The 20,001-nt window shown below is 41.5% G+C and overlaps 1 protein-coding gene across 1 annotated transcript in view; it reads right to left on the bottom strand.

Moving 5' to 3' along the window:
* Positions 1 to 618: 618 nt before the first annotated feature.
* The window catches only part of pdia5 (protein disulfide isomerase family A, member 5), a 72,690-nt gene continuing 53,307 nt past the window's right edge, over positions 619 to 20,001 (bottom strand). The window contains exons 12-17 of the mRNA XM_086266694.1: positions 18,179 to 18,249; positions 17,326 to 17,489; positions 16,753 to 16,883; positions 13,163 to 13,233; positions 2,749 to 2,883; positions 619 to 716 (exon numbers count right to left, since the gene is read on the bottom strand). Of these exons, the coding sequence (XP_086122820.1) occupies positions 636 to 716; positions 2,749 to 2,883; positions 13,163 to 13,233; positions 16,753 to 16,883; positions 17,326 to 17,489; positions 18,179 to 18,249 (653 nt within the window). The 3' untranslated portion in view covers positions 619 to 635. The remainder of the gene's footprint in view (positions 717 to 2,748; positions 2,884 to 13,162; positions 13,234 to 16,752; positions 16,884 to 17,325; positions 17,490 to 18,178; positions 18,250 to 20,001) is intronic.

The following is a 20,001-nucleotide window of genomic DNA, read 5'->3' as shown; positions in this document are numbered from 1 at the left end:
TGATGTGAAAAAATAATCAATATTTCAAATTGTTCTGCAGACGTGAAGGTTCTGTACAACAACAAGAACAAGAAGAACAAACAAAAAAAAAAAAAGCTAAAAAACCCCCCAAATCACTGAAACCAAAAGGTGTATGTCAATAATCAGCATTTGTCTCTTTTAGAGACAGAACAGGGTTGATGGGGCTGGATTAGGACCCATTGGGACAGTGCAACCTCCACCGTTAGATACTGATGCCCACCACCGGTCCACCACCATGGTGGTCTGACAGTCACACAAACCCCTGCAGAGCTAAGCATGGGGCAGTATTGCATAGATACAGTATAGGGTGTAGCTTTTCACATATTCAGTCACAGTGGTTGGGCAAAAACAAGAAAACCTTTTCTTTTTTTCCTCGTCTGTGTATTTTCTTCCCATCAGAACATCCGTGAAAAACAATAGTCTCAAGTGGTTGGTCTGACAGCAAGTACTCTGGTATTATTACAAACGGAGTCACCACGGTATAAAAAAATAGCCTTTCGCTGAGGTTGTCGAGTCTCCCCCGTCAGTGCTGAAAGGGCCCTTTGCCAGGCTCAAGGGTCACAGTGCATTGCCCCCCCACCCCACGCCGCCCCCCCACTCCCCGCATGCTTCTCTCAGAGCTCCTCCTTCCGCTTGACAACCTTCTCCTGGTCGCGTCCTCTTAAGCTGCGCATGAAACCCGTGAAGCCTGCCTCCTGTGAAGACAAGGAAAGTAACAATCACCACAGCATATTTCTCAACTTGAAGCAAGTTCTCAGGCAGTCCTGTGGATAAACCTCATCTTCACCTGATGGTGCTGAGGGGGAGGACAAAATGTAAATACCGCCACTGTGCTTGAGGTCAGGCTGCACAGTGTTTTCTGCTGCTGCCCGCAGATAATTCTCCACGTACGGTTGAGTTGAGCTGGACTGAGCTCTGAACCATTTGATGCTATAAATAATTCAGTTGACACATGATTTCAGGCCAAGAATGGCAGTCTGTCCACAGGCAGGGGGAGGGAGGCAAGGTGTGGAAAAAGTAAAGCCAACCCACCCCCCCGTCACTGAACAACATCTCGGAGGTCGTTTCTGAGTTTCTGACACAGGGAGAAGAACTGCAACAGCTGGAGTGAAGAAATAACAGCATTAATGATGCATCTTTTTCTCCTCTACTTTCAATCCTGTTCTAATTTCTGAACCAGCTGAACTATCTAAATCACGCATCTCAAACACAAGGCCTGAGGGTCAGAATCGACTCGGCAGACTCCAATCCAGCCGACCAGACGTCTGTGAGAAATGCAAAGTGAGCGAGTGAACAGATTTTTATTTCAAGATTAACAGCTTTTCCTATTGATACCCCCATCCCTTCTTTACATACTACACCAAAGTAATTAAGTAGTGGATAAACAATTCAATGACCATCTGCTATAGAAATGTCAGTTTTTAGACAGCGAGTCCAAAAGAAAAAAAAAATGGATATTTTCTATAAATTGTACTTTGACCTTATCTCCAGTTTTATGCATTTATCATGTAAATATGTTATTATCTAGTGTCACTGTTCCAGCTTGCTTAACATTAACGTGGGCTGCATGTGGTCCACAATGTAAAATTCGACATCCCTGATCTAAACGCAGTCTCAGAAATAGTTTGTGATCTGAGATTTTCTATATTTCTGCACACATGTGAACCTAATACATAACCTCAGTAAACACATCACTTTGAGAAGGAGATAAACAGAATCTAAGTTGGTCACTTAAGTTAAAATGTTAGATTTGGTCATTTACATATTGAGAATAATCATCTAATATTAAATGTATGTGACCTCTAGGATTAATCTGAATGGGATATTCGGGTGTTTTCTATCGATGGGATGACGAGGATTACAAATCAACCATGACTGAGATTTGAGTCGGGTGTGTTTTTATTTAAAGAGCGCTCGTTATGACACGTTTGAGGACACAAATCAAGAATAAAGGAGATTTCTGAAGACCTCAGAAAGCAGTTGTTAATACGTGTGATGGTGGAAAAGATTACAGAACCATCTCTAAAGAGTTACGGCACACAACAAAATTGTTGCCCTTCTTTTAAGAACAGTAGGGCAATAAATAAGAGTAAAAGTAAGGTGTGAGACAGGGAACAGCTTTTCTAACATTTGCTAATGTTAATCCTCCTGAATCCACTATGGAGGGATTCAGCATGAGAACTCGATCCCAACTGCAAACACTGTGGGGATGGGAACATTATGGATCGGCCTGTTTAGCCGCATCTGGGCCAGGACAGCTTATCATCATTGATGGAGCAATCGATTCTGAAAATTATCAGCAGATTCTAAGGAGAAACGTCAGGACGTGCGACACGCACACTGATAGCATCTTGGGATGACGAAGCCAAAGTCCTGACTCAGGCCAACAGAAATGCTGAGGGATCCGAGGCACGTAGCTCATCCAACAGTTTAATGCATTCTGCATGAAAGAATAAATTCCTTCAAGATGGTGTGCAGGACAGATGGACGGTAATCATCTGCTGTTGTAACAAATGCTTCTCATCTATCTCTCAGGACATCTGTGGAATATGATATTTTAGCACATATTAAAAAACAAAGTTCACAACCTTCCCCATCCAACTGTAATCCACACAATTGTTGGCGGTTATTGGTTTCTCTGATAATTGGGTACTTTTCCCCCCCCTATGCAGATCATCACTGAACGTTCATTCACTGCAACATCATAAACCGCCTCCAATCACTTACCCCTCGATCTCCATTGTACTTCTCCACAAACTTGCCATAGTTGTAGTAGTTGAATGTTGGGTAGCCCTCCACCCCTTCCTGCTTGCAAAGCTCGTGGTTCTGTCCTTTAGTGCAGTCCACAGCTGCGTACACGATCTGAAACAGGCAATTGCGCATTCACTTTCAGTGCGCATAATAAAACATGCTTTAAATTCACAAGATTTTAAAGGCGCTTGGCACCCTGCCGTATTCAGATGAGGCGCTTGGGACTGTGCCTTAATTAGATGAGTGTGTAAATAATCTGAAAATATTATTTTTTTGTCGTAAAAAGTTTTCTCCAACTAACAGACCCATTTCACAGCACCCATTCTGACATAAAATAGCAAGGAAACACAGACGTGACCAATCACATTAACTGAGGCTCCGTGCTTATATACAACGGAGGCTTCATTAATTTGATTTGGCTCAATCGTGGCTCAAGAGTTGGGAGTTCGCCTTGTAATCGGAAGGTTGCCGGTTCGAGCCCCGGCTTGGACAGTCTCGGTCGTTGTGTCCTTGGGCAAGACACTTCACCCGTTGCCTACTGGTGGTGGTCAGAGGGCCCGGTGGCGCCAGTGTCCGGCAGCCTCGCCTCTGTCAGTGCGCCCCAGGGTGGCTGTGGCTACAATGTAGCTTGCCATCACCAGTGTGTGAATGGGTGGATGACTGGATATGTAAAGCGCTTTGGGGTCCTTAGGGACTAGTAAAGCGCTATATAAATACAGGCCATTTACCATTTTGATTTGTAACACCTGATTCTTCTTTCTATTTTCTGTCAAACGGCTGCTGTGTAATAAGCTTGTTAAATAAACTTCCTACCGAGACATAATTAGTACATAAGAATACATAACCTTCTCAGAAAATCTCCTTTTGAGCTACATTCGAGGAAACTTTACTGTAGTATGAATTTCAAAAACTGCAGTCATTATCTTTAATAGTTAATAGGTTTAACGCAGACATTCATTAAACAGTCAAGGTAGTTTATGTGTTACTTCTATTATTCCTGGTGCATTCTTCCCATTTATTGTTATTTTATTATCACTATGACAATTATTTGAATTCGCACGATGCATTTCCATTTTATGGCCAGTTAGCTTTTGTTTCAGTGGATCTTAAGAACTCGGTATATTTTCAGATGAAACAAACTTTATCACAAGTCTGTACATTGCTACTATTAAAAAGGTGAAGAATATTACAGGAATGCAAATGAGGACACAGCTACAGCACTACTGTGCCAACTCTCATTTCTTTGTATTTGCTAGGAAAATAAGGAAACAGGTGAAGCAATTTATTGAGACGTGTGTAAACATAAACAGATTGAAGAAAAACTGATTCTGTACAGTTCTAATGAGCTTGACGGTCAGTATTTGATATGCTCCCCTTTATTCTTCAACACAGCATATTGATAATAATTTGAACCAATAATTTCAAATTTGATTTATCACTCCATAAGATGTGTTACTTCTGATTTTCAGTCCAGTTCTCGTGTAATTTGCCACGCCTCAACCTTTTCTCCCCATTTCCCTTTCTTATAAATGGCTTCTTGAGAGCTAAACTTCCACTGAGACCATTTCTGACAAGGGTTCAAGTGAGCAGTGGATGCATCTCTCAAGTCCCGTGTCAGGTCTTTGCTGGATTTCCCCCCCTGCCAGCCATCCAGCTATCCACACATCTTACTCAGGGGTGTGGGTGAGCTGGAACCTACCCCAGCTGTCAAAGGGCGACAGATCACCCATCTATCGTAGGGCTAACAGAAAGAAATACCAATATGTCTTTGGACTGGGAGGAAAGTTTACCTGGAGAAAACCCATACCAGCATGGGGAGAACATGTAAACTTCACACAGAAAGGCCCCAGCCAACCACTTCACTTCATGACGGCTTTGTCAGTTTTCTTAAGGACACACTGCACAACATGCTGAAATACACCAGATTTTTACCTGATAGCCTTTTGAGATTCCCCTTGTTGAAAATACTATTTTATGTCTATCAAACTGTGTTATCTTTGGCATTCTTCTTAGTTTCAGCTAAAGAAATAGAAACAAAATTACCACAGGCTGATAGTAACAGAGTGCCAAAAGATACAATGTATGTAAAACATTGTATAAGGTGTAATGTACAGATGTAATGTAGACAAACACTGGTTAGGTTCATTTTTGTGTTTCATTGATTCATAGGTCAGATTTAAGAAAAACAATCCTCTGAAAATGGTCAAGTTCAAGAACTCGTCTGAAAATAAGTGAAAAAGCAGCCAATGTCTAAATAAAAACTTTGAAAGACCTACTGCTCAAGACTACTTTAAAAATATCAAGACGGTCTGGCTGCTTGGAAGCAAAATACAAAGAAATGAGGGACGGATTAAGACTTTTACACAACATTATATTTTGAGGTGCTTGGGACATGCACAAGACTCAACACGGTCCCCATTTCTTAAATTATGACCACTAAATGATGGTTTCAAGCTATAACTACAGATAAGTTTGGCAAAGGCATGGCATAATGTAAAATGTAATGTAATGTAAGAGTCGTGCCATTATCTGTGAAAATGCTTAGCATTAGCATGCTAAGCTAATTAGCATGGCAATAGTTCAGTACCTGCCAAAAACACATTTTGTGATCTTTCTTTTTTTTTTCAGCTCATCCTTGAGTTGACATTGACAAGATCATCATATTCACAAGAAGGGAAGGGCCATGAGGGTCCTGACCTTTAAGCACAATAATGTATCACATTCATGGTGATGGCTGGCTGGCTGGCTGGATTGGGGGGGGGGGCATTGAGAAAACATAATGCCTTAGGCTACAGCTGTCACCGGGATGGAGGCATAAAAGTGACTTACGCATTGGTCTGTTTATGTGGGTGGTGCAAAAAAAAAAAAAAAAAGCCCCCCAACAACAATCAGCGAGCATAAAAACAACAAGCGAGATTTATGTTGCGTGGCTGTTGCATCGATTAGTGACAAGCTGTCCCAATGAGGCGTAAATGCTGCCTCACTGATACATGGCTCACTTAGCATGTCCTTTTGGACAGCAGAAATGTCACCCTCTCTCAGGGTGCTGAGTGCTCCACATTGAACTTGTCACCATCAAATAATCGCTCGCTGTCTATCTGTCTGCCCGAGCCAAACGTGGAAATGACAGACATGCTGCGGAAGGAGAAATATTTGACACTTATGCCGCACCGCAAACGACTCGAAAACTTTCTTGTCCTAATTACAAGACACATGCACCTTGTTTTGTATGCAAATATAAATACTCAAGTGACAGAAAATCTGCATAATTGCCAACAAATCGCTAAAATGGGTACAATGCAGCAGAATGTCGACTTCATCTGCATCACCAGAATAGACACGGGCAAATAAAAAAGCGAAGATAGGGAGCAAATGGAGCGCATATGAGACAAGAGAGAGCCTATAAAGGGATATTCTTCTCTGGTCTGTTAATCAAGTGTATTAAGCTGTTCTTCACTGTGCTCCCACAACAAGAGTATTTCATGGACTTGCAAGCTGTGCATATTCAGCAAGAGTGAGGTGCATCACCTTTGGAAAGGCACAATAGTCAACAGAAATTAAGGTGAAACCACCAAAAATTACCCTCTTCTTTGTATACCTGGGCAATTTACCACAAGATCTTGAGCACTACGTGTTTTTCTTTTTTTAATTGTGAAATCTTTAACCACCTTTAAGTTAGGGCAATTTGAGATACATAGAGTGTGCTTTAAGCAGCAGCAGCATTAGAGATGGCACTGTAGCTGCAATGAGGGGTATAATGTAACTACAGGCTCCCTCCAAATGCTCATCCCTGTGCAATCAATCAGAGTTGCCGTGAATTGACAGGAGAAAATGAAGTCGTAGAGCTGTTGTTCTTCAAAAGGTCCTCAGCCAATTCCGTTATTGATTCATCTTCAAGTGACAGAGGACCCCACATCATATTATTGGCTGGATAGTGAAATTTTAGGGGGCAGCATATTACCATTTGGCCTAGTATCTCTACCAGCGTCAAACCGAGAGGTACAGCTACACTCAGAGCTACCTCTGTTCTAACAACAAAGTACCTGTGCTTGTAATATCTAACATGGATCTGCATACGCTGGACTGAAACCACCTCAAGGAATACATTAGCTCATATTAAGGAGTGACACAGCACTGAAGGGGTTACTGTAACACACCACGTCTTTGATTTATTGTAGCTGCAACACAAGCATCAACTGAGTAATGGGGACTGGCAATAGCACTTTTATTTACATTGTACATTTTATTACACGTAAACTCAGTATGATTAAGATAAAATATAAAAACATAAACACCTATAAAAGGTCTTCTCTGCCTTATGGTAATAAAAAACAAATTTTACAAAGAACTAATATACAAGTTACTACAGCTGTGCACACACTGGAGGTGATTTGCAGTGACGTGGCAGCTACAGACCACAGACTGTATGACTTCAATGAGGAGTGACTGAAGGGACTACCAATGAGAGTGAAGAATATTGTTCATTGACATATGAACGTTCAAAATACATGAAAAGCTGAAAGGTGTGTTGGGTTAACTAAATATTGTGTAAAGTACAAATCACAGTGATTCAGTGGTCATTAAAATGTGCTTGGAATTTGCAAACCATCACATAAATCCTGACACATTGCTCTCCCCTACATAAGCTGACTTAAATGGTAAATGGTAAATGGCCTGCATTTGTATAGCGCTTTTCTAGTCCATAGGACCCCAAAGCGCTTTACACTACATTCAGTCATCCACCCATTCACACACACATTCACACACAATTGGTTAAAGGTATCTCTATGGAAGCCAATTTCGACTTATTAACTCGAAATTTCAAGTTAGCGCTGCCAATCTGTAATCTACGGGAATGACGTCATTTCCTTGTTACCCGGAAGCTGAAGCCCTCAGCTACAAATGCTACAGCTAAGCTACCAGTATTACATCCAGTCATGATTGCACAAATTGCTGATTATTTTCAGCGTGACTTCACAAATGATGAAATCCTTGTGTTATTAGCTAAATCAATCACATATCAGCAAATGTACTCTCGAAAGCGCCAATTTCTTGCGATCTGGTTTTGAGTGTGCATTCTCCTGCGCCATATCCTTCCGGATAATAAGAAATTTCAAGTTATTGATACTTTTTTTTAGTGATGGAAACAGGCTTTCATAGGTATCAGTATCAGCAATTCTCCTGTATTTACTTCTGACTGGGTTATAGACTAATAATAAGCAGGAAACTAGTGAATTAACATAGCAAGAGAACAAGGCATTGAACTTAACAAAGTGTTCAAAAGATGAAACAAATTTCCTGCAGATAAATACAGAAAAACACAAAAGCCAAACTCATTCCCCGTTGTTGCTCGAGCATTGCATCACATCTCCACACATTACCACCACCTGTTGGTGACTGAAAGAGGTTGACATCATTGGTAGTTTGTGTAGATTGGAGCATATACAGCTCCTCATTGATGTGCGCAGAACCCCTAACAGGGAGCCATGCATACAAAAACAACTGCAAAGCGCCAGCAGAGGTCAAAAGCTCCACGGGGAAATCTTGATTTCTGCAGCGCTGTGGTCAAGACGAACCAGTGTGCTTCTCTATGATTTTACCAGTACAGTAGCAGCCACAGGGTAGGTTATATTAAGCAAATCCTTAAATTCCCTAATGAAACTGTGTTCTCATCGCAGTGCTGTTCCAGCCCATGTGCACCTTTAACGCTGGTATTGATTGGAATTTGGAGAAAAGACAGAACAGCATGGAACAAACCCTGTACACGGCTCCCATGCTGATATACAGCAGAATGTGGAGTTTTAATTGTTTGTGTCTTCAAAGCTTGCAGCTAAGCCCGTGTTAGTCTTTGGTAAATGAGGCAAGGGCAGTTAATAGACTGTGATCAACACCGGTCTGGCATAATACACTGGGGCTTGTCTTGATAAACAGAGAGAACTGCCAAGTAAACACAAGTACCCACTATGCAGATTTAGTCCTGTTCAAACAAAACTTCAAATCTCCTCTGGCCACTGGGGGAACGACAAGAGGGAAATACATCTTAAAACTGTGCATCTGTGTGACTTCCACACGAATGCAGGTCCCCTGATTATGCAGCTTGTGCTACTTTCATCATAACCTCGAAACTCAAGGTATGGTTTAAAGCAACTTAAAGTGGATTTGTTATGTTCATATCCTGCTTTGCTAAATCAGTCTTCCAATGGACCTGAGTGCAGCTCCAACTGTCTCAATAATGACACTTCAGTCTCTCTTCTTTTAAGGCCACCCTCTTTGTTCTAAATGATGCCCCAAGAAAGTCTGAACTGCAGGTTGGTGTGGCCTGCTCAGCTCCCAGAGATGACAGAATTAAGTCCATCTCTGCCAATGAGACCCAAGAAGCACATACTGTCTCGCTCCACCACATTACACAAGTGCTCGATTGGATTGGGATCTGGTGACTGTGGAAGCCATTTCAGGACAGTGAATTCATTGTCATGGTCAAGAAACCAGTTTGAAATGCTCTGAGCTTTGACATGATGCCTTTTTTTTCCTCCCTCTATTTTTCCAATCTTCTGTTGTCAAATTTTAGTGAGCCTGTGCAATCTTTAGCCTCAGTTTGCTGATCTTAGCTAACAGGAGTGGAACTTGGTGTTGTAGGCCATCTACTTTGAACTTTAACAAGGTTAGAACCAGCCTATCTTGTGCATAACTTGATTGTAATGAGTAGTTATTCGAATTTCTATTGCCTTCACCTCAGCTTGATGAAGTCTGGCTATTCTTCTCCGCCCTCTGGAATCAACAACATTCCAGCACATTCCAAAGGTGCTCTATTGGAAGATTGGATCTGGTGACTGTGGAGGCCATTTGACGACAACGAACTCAATGTCAGTTCGCAAAACCAGTTTGAGATGACTTGAGCTTTATAACATGGAGCATTGTCCTGCTGGAAGCAGCAATCAGGAGATGGTTTCACTGTGGTCATAGGGGATGGACATGGTCAGAGACAGTGGTAAATTCATATTCAGGGTCCCCAAATGGACAAGAAGCTATCCACCACACTGTTACATCGTAGCACCACCAGCAGCAGCCTGAACTGTTGATGCAAGGCAGAGAGGACTGATGCTTTCAAATTCAAACCATCTGAATGGTGCAGCAGAAACAGACTCATCACACCAAACAACTTTTATCCAGTCTTCTACTGCCGAATTGTAGCCTTTGTTTCCTGTTTTTAGTGGACAGTGGTACTTTGTGTGGTCTTCTGCTGCTCTAGCCTACAAAAAACTTTGGCCTTGGTCTCAACAAGACGTTTTTTAAGTTACTGTGTTGGTGCCACACATGGTGGGTCATGTTCAGAGTTATTTAAATCACCTTTCTGTGGAGATTCTGATTTGAACTTCAGCAGGTTGTTGTGTCTCCATGTCTTTAGAGATTTACATTAACAAGCAGTTTAACAGGTCAGTCTAGTGAGGTGGCTGGTGAGTGTATATGACAGAAAATAAGAAAAAGCGTGAAGGATCTGCTTTAAGGTTGTGGTCCCAAATACTGAGTCTCATAGTACATTTCTGGCTGTTGCGAAAGTCTTGCTTAAAATATAAAGTAAATATTGTAGTATGTGGTCAGGTTATCAATGTTGTGTGTTTCTTGATGGAAAATTTAAGAATCGTTGTTACCTTACAAGATAAAATCTTACAAGGTGCAAACAAAAAGTTACTGGAATTGAAAAGTAAATGCAAGAGTCTTAAAGTGAGGGATCTGAAAACAGCAGCAGACCTCGAAGCAGTTGGGCTAAAGAAGCAGAAAACCTTCTGCATGTAATCTGCCAAGCAACTGCAGATGTAAATGAGCTTCTAGCTAACTCTGATACAATGCATCAAATGGTAACATTTATGTTATTATACATGATCCTTTTTTCAAAAAAAATAAACTCAATCACTAAAAGCAGCGGAAGTGCAAGAAAAGATTAATTTAAACAGATTTATGGCTAAATTTAAATATACATTTTTAAGGGTTAAATCCATCAACTTTTAAAACCACACAAACCTCTTTTTAAATATTCAGCTCTATTATTTTGGCTTGTCGGGCATTGACCATTCGATCTGACTGAAATTATGGTTATTTATAAATGCACAGATCTACTTCAGTATTTAGAAATGAAGGAAGCGAGTGTGAGTTTCTGCAGAAATGAATAAATGAAATGATGTGTTACAGTTGCAGCTGATATCCAAATTTCCCAAGGAAAAAAAAAAAAAAAAAGGTTTAAAGCATTTTCATTTTCATCTGTTGAAGATTAATGTTATTGAGAAATGTTACAAAGAATTGCCTCAGAAAAATAGATGGCTAAGTTGCTGAGGACACCATCTGACATTGATTTAGAAAAATTCCAAACAACTGAGACAGCAACACGGTCCGAGAAATACTGGAACAACAGCTATTCAGCATTAAGCATTTTGATGAGACTTCACAAATGATAAGGCAGCAATTAGATGGGTTTTTTTTGTCACTTCAATCTGATACTTTAGCTTCGAGCGCTGCCTGACACGTGTCCAAAATTCCTGCATGTTTGAAAGGGAGAGAGAGCAAGAGAGTGAGTCACACAGTTGTGGTTTAAGAGGTTTGGAAATAAGCCCTGCAGTCAGAGGGTATTAACAGAAATGAGCAAGAGTGGGAGGGTGTCAGGACATGAGTCCCTGAGGGTAAGTAACGAGAGGGAGTGGGGATGATGGAGGATGAGCGTGAGTGTGTCCTGTTGCCACTACATGAACCTCCATTAACCTCCAAACCCCAAGCCTGCAGAAAATTTGATGCAACAGTGTGGTGCTTCATCTAAATGGTCAAACTGGAGTGGACTGGAGTGGAGTGGAGACACTGAACCCTAAGTTACAGCTCCTCTGCTACTGTTCTGAGTGCGCTTGTCAAACACTATGTAAAAACCAACTAAGGTCAAAAGCCTTCTATAGGTGGAAGCCAATTACCAGTTATTCCTGTGTGAGACATGAAAACAATTATTAGGAATGGGGCGAGAGGACTTTCAGCGCTTTGGGGTCCTTAGGGACTAGTAAAAGCGCTATTCAAATACAGGCCATTTACCATTTTAAAGATGTGAATTCTCAAGTTAACGACAATCGAAAGACTTTCTGATAACTTTGCATCAAATATGCAAATGCATTTACTCTGCAAATGCTCGTTCTTTTGTTTTTATAACTAACACCTTTCAAGCTGTAAGAAAATACAAAAAAAGCATCTGTGAAGACTACAGAGGATAAATTAATGTGAATCATGATGATGTCTGAACATTTCAAACATATTCAGATCTTTAAAGTGCAACTTATGTGGTCCACTTTGGAAAAGAATTCCCAAAATGTGACATATCCCCCCCTCCCCTCCCGATAATACTTAACAGACACTTTAGTAGGCACACCATTCTAGAGCCAGGTGGGATCAGGTTTCATTATCATGTTCAAGTAACTGATTTCAGATGATTTGAGATTTCAGAAAATGCGTGCACTGCGCACATAGACAGATAGATATGATCAGCAACAACACTCAGGCAGGCTGTGGCATTTGAACAAAGCTCAGCTGGTACTATGTGGCCAAAGGTTTGCAAGGAAAATATCCCATCTGCTTCAAGGTTCAACCAGCTTATCTGACACCAACAACCATGCCACATTCAGAGTCACCTAAATAACCCTCTTTCTCCTCTCTGACGCTTGTTTTACATTTGGTGATTAAATATTTGCATTAATGAGCAGCTGAGCAGGTGTACCTAATGAAGTGGCTGGTGAGTGGATATATTGTGTATGTCCAGGGAACGCTTAACACAAACACAATAAATGAAAGAAAGAAAGAAATCATTTCTAACCTAAAGATGGAAAATACAAGCAAACAAACAAGATCTTAATAATTTCACAGTGATAAGCTTTGAGCCTGAGTGTAACTGAATAGAACCTGGAAGAAATTAGATCTAGTAATGACTACAGCCTGTCACGAAAGACTGTAATAAAGCAGACACACAGGATTACGGCCTGTCAAGACCACGGTGGAAATACGTTATGTCATTTGTAATATTTTGTTTCTGCAACATCAGGTCCCTTGTTGGTCTAAATCTGCGTCTTTTGTTCCATTACTTTTAAAATAACTATTTTATTTGTTGTGAAAGACACGATACAGCAAAACAAGATAAAAAAGCAGCTAGAATTTGTTTTATTTGTCTTTTTTAACTTTAGCCTGAACACTGCGCGGAAAGGTTTCAAATCAATATTTATTCAAATCAATACCGATCTTCTAACTGTGAGCCGATTACCTAAAACCGTGATGTTTACTGTAAGCACAGCTCCAGTTAGAGGCATCTTTGCGCCGCCATCAGAGCCAGTAATCACATATCTAAGTGAGTATGTGAAAAAGCAACACGAACCTTGCGATCCTCTTTGAAGAGCTCTGCTGCGGTGGTGAAGTGGGGGACAGCGTTTTTACAGTGTGGACACCCTGGAAAAGAACAAGCAGATGGGCTGTTATCACAACTATATCTATTATCATCATACATTTGCACCGCAAAACCGAGCTTCATGCCCTAAACGGAGAATTATACCGAAAGACGACACAGAACACATGCAAGTATATACTGCCGGTTACTAACAAGGTCACTTTTATATTATGAGAGACTGTAGATCTATTTATTGGCATCATAAACGCTACCTCCCCGACTCTGTACTCCAACAGCACTCCATATACAGTATGCCAATACCTACAGAGCACATTTATAGACAGCTCTTTTGTTTTCTGTAGGTGGAGGCAGGATGATTAACTGTCCACAGAGCTGACCAGGAGGAGGAAGCCTTTCCAACTCTAGCTGCAGTGCATTAATAAAAGAGTGATGACTTTTTGTACTGGGAGACTGTTTGCTGTTCTGACAACTTTTCTTCTCAGTTTCTGCTGAAATGTGACGTTTTCTTAGCTCATTTGCTTTAATCTTTTGTTGATAATGTCAAGTATGCAGTCCTTCTTCTGTTAATTAAAAACAACCCTTTGCCCCTTTTGGAAATAAGAAAAGGCAAGGATACCCCTTGTGGTGACAAATAAATTGCCCATGAAGAAGAAAGCAGCTTGGCAGTGGGTGACTAGCAAGACACTTTCATGTGCCGAGTTAGGGTTAAAAGCTAATTAAACCCTGAAGCATAATGAACAATATGCTTAAAAGAATTTGTTACTTTTTGAAGGTCTACATAAGGCTGTGGCAGTTGTCCAATCGACTCTCCAGAGCAAATTCTGATGGTACGTTTGGGACATGAGTTGTCGGCCAACTGCGGATACAGTCCCTACACCCGGCTGAATGATCAGGAGATATTACGGTTAGCTAAACATCTGAGTCATCTAACTCAATAAATGGATTTTCAGTCACTGAAAAATGATGGGAGAACCTGCTTGAACATGCTTTCCCCCAAGGCCATGAATCTTTTGCTGCAACAGTTTTCTGGTTTCAGGCTTTTCATTACAAATATTTGCAAGGGGCTGCAGGGGATGTTTCTCCAATTTGGCCACAAAACTAGAGGCCAGAGAAGGATTTTAGGTAACAAGGCCCGATGGTGTTCCATTTCTTTTCAAAGGTGCTGGACAGGGATAAGATGCTCTTTTAGACAAAAGCAGCAAAGGCCTTTTTCCCCCATGGATGTCACTTGTGTTCAGGTCACAGACTGTATTTCAAAGATGGACGTAGGCGCCATTAGGAAAGCCCTTCTATTAAGGCGTGTAATTTACAAAATAAACATTTTTCTTAATAAATACAATTTCAAAGTAATGACTTAAATTCTAACTTTAAACTCACCCAAAACTATTTGAACTCATCAAATGAACCCGAGGCTCATTTTTCTACAGACTTCTCTATAACTCAGACTTCTTTTGTACCCATGCTTACGATTAGAAAAAATATACAGTACAATAATGTGCAAAAGTCTTGAGCTATCATTTTGTTTTTGTCTTTTGCTTTCAATGAACCAGACTCGCCGGCCGCTTTTTTCAGTCCAGTCAATTTCCACTTTCACAATGGCTTCACTTTTCAGAGCTAGAAGCCAAGTCCATCCTTTATATACAGTTTGATTATTGTCATAATGCAGAAGGAAATCTATCTGGCAAACTGACATCACAAGTGGGAAGAAGAAAATAAAATATCACTATAAGCTGCACTATTAAGATTTCTTTCACAGGCTGCAAGTGGGTATATCTGACTACGTATGTCCACAGGCATCATAGACACAAACACACACACACACACACGCGCGCACGCACACATAACTCTCTCTCAATTCGATTATATGTCAACTGTGCAAGTACACATTTGCCAACCCTTTCAGAGCAGTCTCCCTAAGAGAGCATTCAGCACCGCTCACAACCCATTTCCTGCTGAATTACCCTTTTAGCTGCAACATTAAATGGCCTTTAAACCTGTAAATGTCCTGTCGCAATTTTGAAACTGGTGTATCAAAAATACAATCGTTGTCCGCGTCTTTCCCTCACAGAAGGAAACAGGAGGCTGATCAGGCAGCTCCCTGGTGCAGCTTAGAGACTGCCTTAAATTAGCAGTTAAACTGAAGAAAGGAACGGGGTTTTGCTCTGCATGGCAAGTACAGGAATTTTTCAGCCTTTATATTTTACTGTACCTTCGGTCATCAAAAAACAGGTAAAAAATGACTTTGAGTTGATAATGATTCCTGCAGTTCTCATTTCTTGACTGTACCTGCACATTTAAACTCCTCTTTCTCATAATTACCATCGCAGACAGAGTGAATCTGAGTGAAATCGAGGGTTGATGAATGCAAAGTAACCGCCCTGTGGATGCGCTGTAACAGCCTGGATTTGAATATCTCCCCTTAGTCCGATGAATCGTGGAAAGTACGGAAGGAAAAAAAAGAAAAAAAAGAACATTAAACGCGCCAAAGTGTTATGTCTCAAACTGGCCGATCAACAGTATACAGAGGGCCAACAAATGGGTATTCAGTGAATCAGAAAATGCTTTAATTTAACACAGAACGCATGCGAAAGGAGACAAAGATGATGTTCCAGCATTTAATTTTAGTTTAGGGTTCAATTATGCAGATTTGAGGCTAAAGGATAATAGCCCAAGCCTCTGCTAAAATTATATCGATTGTTCTGTCTGAAGCGTTTCCAGCCTTGATGTTTTAGAAAGCAGCTGTATCTCATCAAATGCTCCATTAGCACAAGCTCCTTCACTAATAAGACACCAGCGAGCAAGGTGCAGATGGGGCGGACGAGTTGGGAGGGCGGCAGGTTGACGCGGCCTGATGTACATCTGGAGCATCTCTTTGTAGAGGGAAGCACCAAAGGGCCCAGAAGAGGAAGCAGCCTGACTGCTGTGCCCTGTCGCATGCTTTGAAGCCCTCATCAGAAACAAAGGGCAGAAAAAGGGCCAAAAAAACCTCCCTAACAGGGACAGAGGTGCATGTGTGAGTCTGTGTGTATTGATAATTAGCCTTCCTAATCTGTATTCCTCCTGTGTTTTGCATGAGGACACATATGAAGCGTGTCGAAAACAGAGATTTCTGCCTTTTCTTTCATGGAAGTCCAGTCACTAATCTGTTGTTTGTCTGTTTCTCAGGGCTGAAAATATAAAAAGGTGGAAAAGTGATTTGTTCATATTTCTTTTAGTAATATGACTCAGTCTCCCTGTGGCTTAGGTGTGGCTTTTTTATATACTGCCCAATGACGAGGTTTGGCAAGAAGCTCAGAGTTACGTATGCACGCTGGTTGAAGTCCAGGCTACGATCGCACAGAGTTCAAGAGGACGAAGCTGCGATCGCACGCGGCTGCGACAGCTTCACAGACGTTTGATATTTTCATCACAACAGCCCGAGCAGATGAAATACAAGAGCTTGCGAAAGCTGCCAGTTACAGATGAGGCTTTCAGCCATTCCAGATGTTTGTGTAAGAGCTTCCTTCTGATTTTGTTCGCAGATGCTGAAAGGAGTTGATTTTAGTATTAAAGACACTTACAGGGAGCGTAGAACATGACCAGAGCGTGCTTTTTCTTCTTCAGAGCCTCTCGGAAATCCTCCGACCCAAGATGGCTGACGCTGGAGGGTTTCTCCTCCCAAGACTGCTCCGGTGGAGGAGGCGCCTGTGGACTGCGGGGGATGAAATAAAGTGAAAATATTACGTGCACTCCAGGGAAGGGGAAATTGCCTCAGATTTACTGTAGAAAAGGTAACATAAATACAGTTTCTACCAAGATTTTGTCTTTATTTTGTGGGCCAAGGAATAAATGAATAAAAGCTTACTATGTAACTACCGGTGATATAATGGAACTCACACTGAGTCACACTTTATGTCAGCCTGATATAAAATTATGTCTGCTGACCTGTGATTGCAGACTATGACTTTATGGAGCCTGCAGATGCCACAGCTGGACTGATGTCATTGCAAGTCCATTACTTTTTGACCCTTTCCAAAGATTATTCTCTCACAGTGGGAGGAAGTCTTGAAAAGCCGGTGCTACGGCCAATCAGTGCTTCACTTAACTGCTCAACTTTTGAAGCGATCAAGCTGTCGGTTAAGCGTCAGACTCACTTGTGCATGAACTCGATGATCTTGTCTTTGTTTCGCAGCTGTGGCAGCGTGTACTTCTCTTCACCTTTCTCGAAGTACTTAACCGTTGGGAAACCAGAGATCTTGAAGCGATCCGACACAGCCTTATGCACCGTGGCATCCACTGCTGCCAAAACACCCGGACTCTGCAGACGTTACAAAAGCAGACAGGGCACTGGTAAAATAAGATCTATAGACTAATCTCTTCAATTAGAGCATAAATGGTCACTCAGTCTAGCCTATCTGATGACACCAGCTACATTGGGAAAAAGATTACGCCATCTGTGTATAAAAAAAAAAATCACTGCATTAGAAACATCAGTAACATTAGCAGAAAAACAAGGGGGGAAAAATAATGATACGCTGGGTCTAAAGAGCTCAGGGTGACAGTGGCTCCCGTCCATTCGAATTAGATAATGTGCAGGCTTTTCCCATTGACCTCCAGTGCTGGGCAGAAAGCCACAAGGACAAGGTCCAAGCGCCGGGCCGGGGGGACGTTCACGGGTGAGATAATTGCTACAGTCACCAGGCTACAGTTTTATAGGCCCTGCCCCTGGCTGGGGAGTGTTAGATTACCACTGAGGACAGAATGGGGGGAGAGGAGAGGTGAGTAACACGGCCCACTAATCAGAAACACATCAAAAGCTGGGCTGTTGGACAGGCTGACCAGCGTGTCAAGCTGCAACGGCCAAAAGCCTTAAAGCCAAAAAAGAGGGATTATTATGATCTGCTAATGACACATGACGGTGTGTGCTCAGTAGAGTCTGAGATATGAAGCACACAGGCCTGTAGATATGCATGCTGTAAACAAACAAAGAAAGGTCGAGAGACTTACATCTGCACCCTTGTTGAGTATTTCAGCAGCTTCATCGTACTCTGGCTTCATTTTCTTGCAGTGGCCACACCCTAAAGAGTTAAAAAATGCACATTAGAGGCTGACTGACGGAAGGATTAGACAGCAAATGGAGAAAAAGAAAAATCAACAAAATAACAACATCTGCTAGTGTTTCAGTTCAACCTAGCCCTGAATACGTTTTAAATAATCCCTCAGAAGCGGCTATTTAGATATAAGAATATCTGTATTTTACAGGAACATGTGCTCATTATAATCAAGATAAGGCACAGAGAACAACATTAACCTCCTAGGACCCGGCGTCCACATATGTGGACATCACATTTTGGGTTGTCTAGACCAAAATACTCAATTTTGCTCTCCAAGTGCCTGATATCCACCTACGAGGACATTATACTGCCTCTGTTTTATACAAATTGAAAACGAATATCCTCATATGTGGCTCTCATTTTTCTTAGAAACAAACATCGGGTAAAAAAAAAAAAAAAAAAAAAAAAATCCGATGATTCTTTGTTTTTACATTCATCAGGTCCCAATCAGCCCAAATATCAAAGAGAAATTAAAAATGCATGCCATGGAAGAGTTCGGGTCTTAGGAGGTTAAAGGACAAAGTGTGCCATTTAAACATAACTCAAATCAGAACGAAAGGATTTGAAAATAATTTTAAAAATATTAATTAGTTAACATTGTTTTTACTTGACTGGCTACTGAAAAAAAATGGCAACCTTGAGAGGCTGAGTACTTCAGAGGTAAAGATGGGAGCAATTCAAAAGCAATGTTTCACAAAGTGTGCAGATTTTATTGCCTACATCACCAAAATAAATAAATAAAAGATTGAAGGAATTTGGAAAGCTTAATAAGTATTGACTGAGACCTTTGGGCCCTCAGGCAGTGCATTAAACTGATATGGGCTCAGGACCATTTCTGGAAGCAAAGAGTACTACATATCAGCATCTGTGTCACTCCATTTAAAGACACAAACCGTCAGAGTAGCTCACCATCCATAATAGTACTGTATCCGAGATGCAGTACAGAAAAAGTGCCGCGCAATAAAATAAAAAAAGAAAACAAAAGATATCCTGTAGGGACGATGGCTTAACATTTTGTTTTCAAAACTAAAACAGCTGGTCTCCACACAGACCAAGCTTTCTCATTCCTATAGTGTTGCTAAAACAGCAGGTGATGCAACACAGTGGTAAACATACCCCTTTAAATGGTAAATGGCCTGTATTTATATAGCGCTTTTCTAGTCCCTAAGGACCCCAAAGCGCTTTACATATCCAGTCATCCACCCATTCACGCACACATTCACACACTGGTGATGGCAAGCTACATTGTAGCCACAGCCACCCTGGGGCGCACTGACAGAGGCGAGGCTGCCGGACACTGGCGCCACCGAGCCCTCTGACCACCACCAGTAGGCAACGGGTGAAGTGTCTTGCCCAAGGACACAACGACCGAGACTGTCCAAGCTGGGGCTCGAACCGCCAACCTTCCGATTACAAGGCGAACTCCCAACTCTTGAGCCACGATCGCCCCATACCTTTATTCCAATCATTATTGATGAATCTATGGCCAGCTAACAAAACCCAGCTCCTTCAACCAGTCAACTAAAACAGTCACATGAATGAGACAAGAACAAGAAATCATCTCTTAAATCTAATCAAAACATACGCTTACATTTCTCAAGAAACACCTTCAACCCTAGAAGATTGGCTCTGAGCGCGTAATGCTCTGCAGAGATTGCAGAGCATTACGCGCTCAGAGCTGTCTGGGCGAATCAAGCAACCAACCCGTGTAATTCT

Source organism: Aulonocara sp. 'chitande type north' Nkhata Bay, linkage group LG16 (genome assembly GCF_057382095.1).
Source record: "Aulonocara sp. 'chitande type north' Nkhata Bay isolate Kocher_YH1m ecotype deep benthic linkage group LG16, A_spYH_male_GT1.1, whole genome shotgun sequence".
Classification (NCBI taxonomy): Eukaryota; Metazoa; Chordata; class Actinopteri; order Cichliformes; family Cichlidae; genus Aulonocara; species Aulonocara sp. 'chitande type north' Nkhata Bay.
The sequence above is the reverse complement of the archived record's forward strand: the minus strand, read 5'-3'. Positions and strand labels throughout refer to the sequence as shown.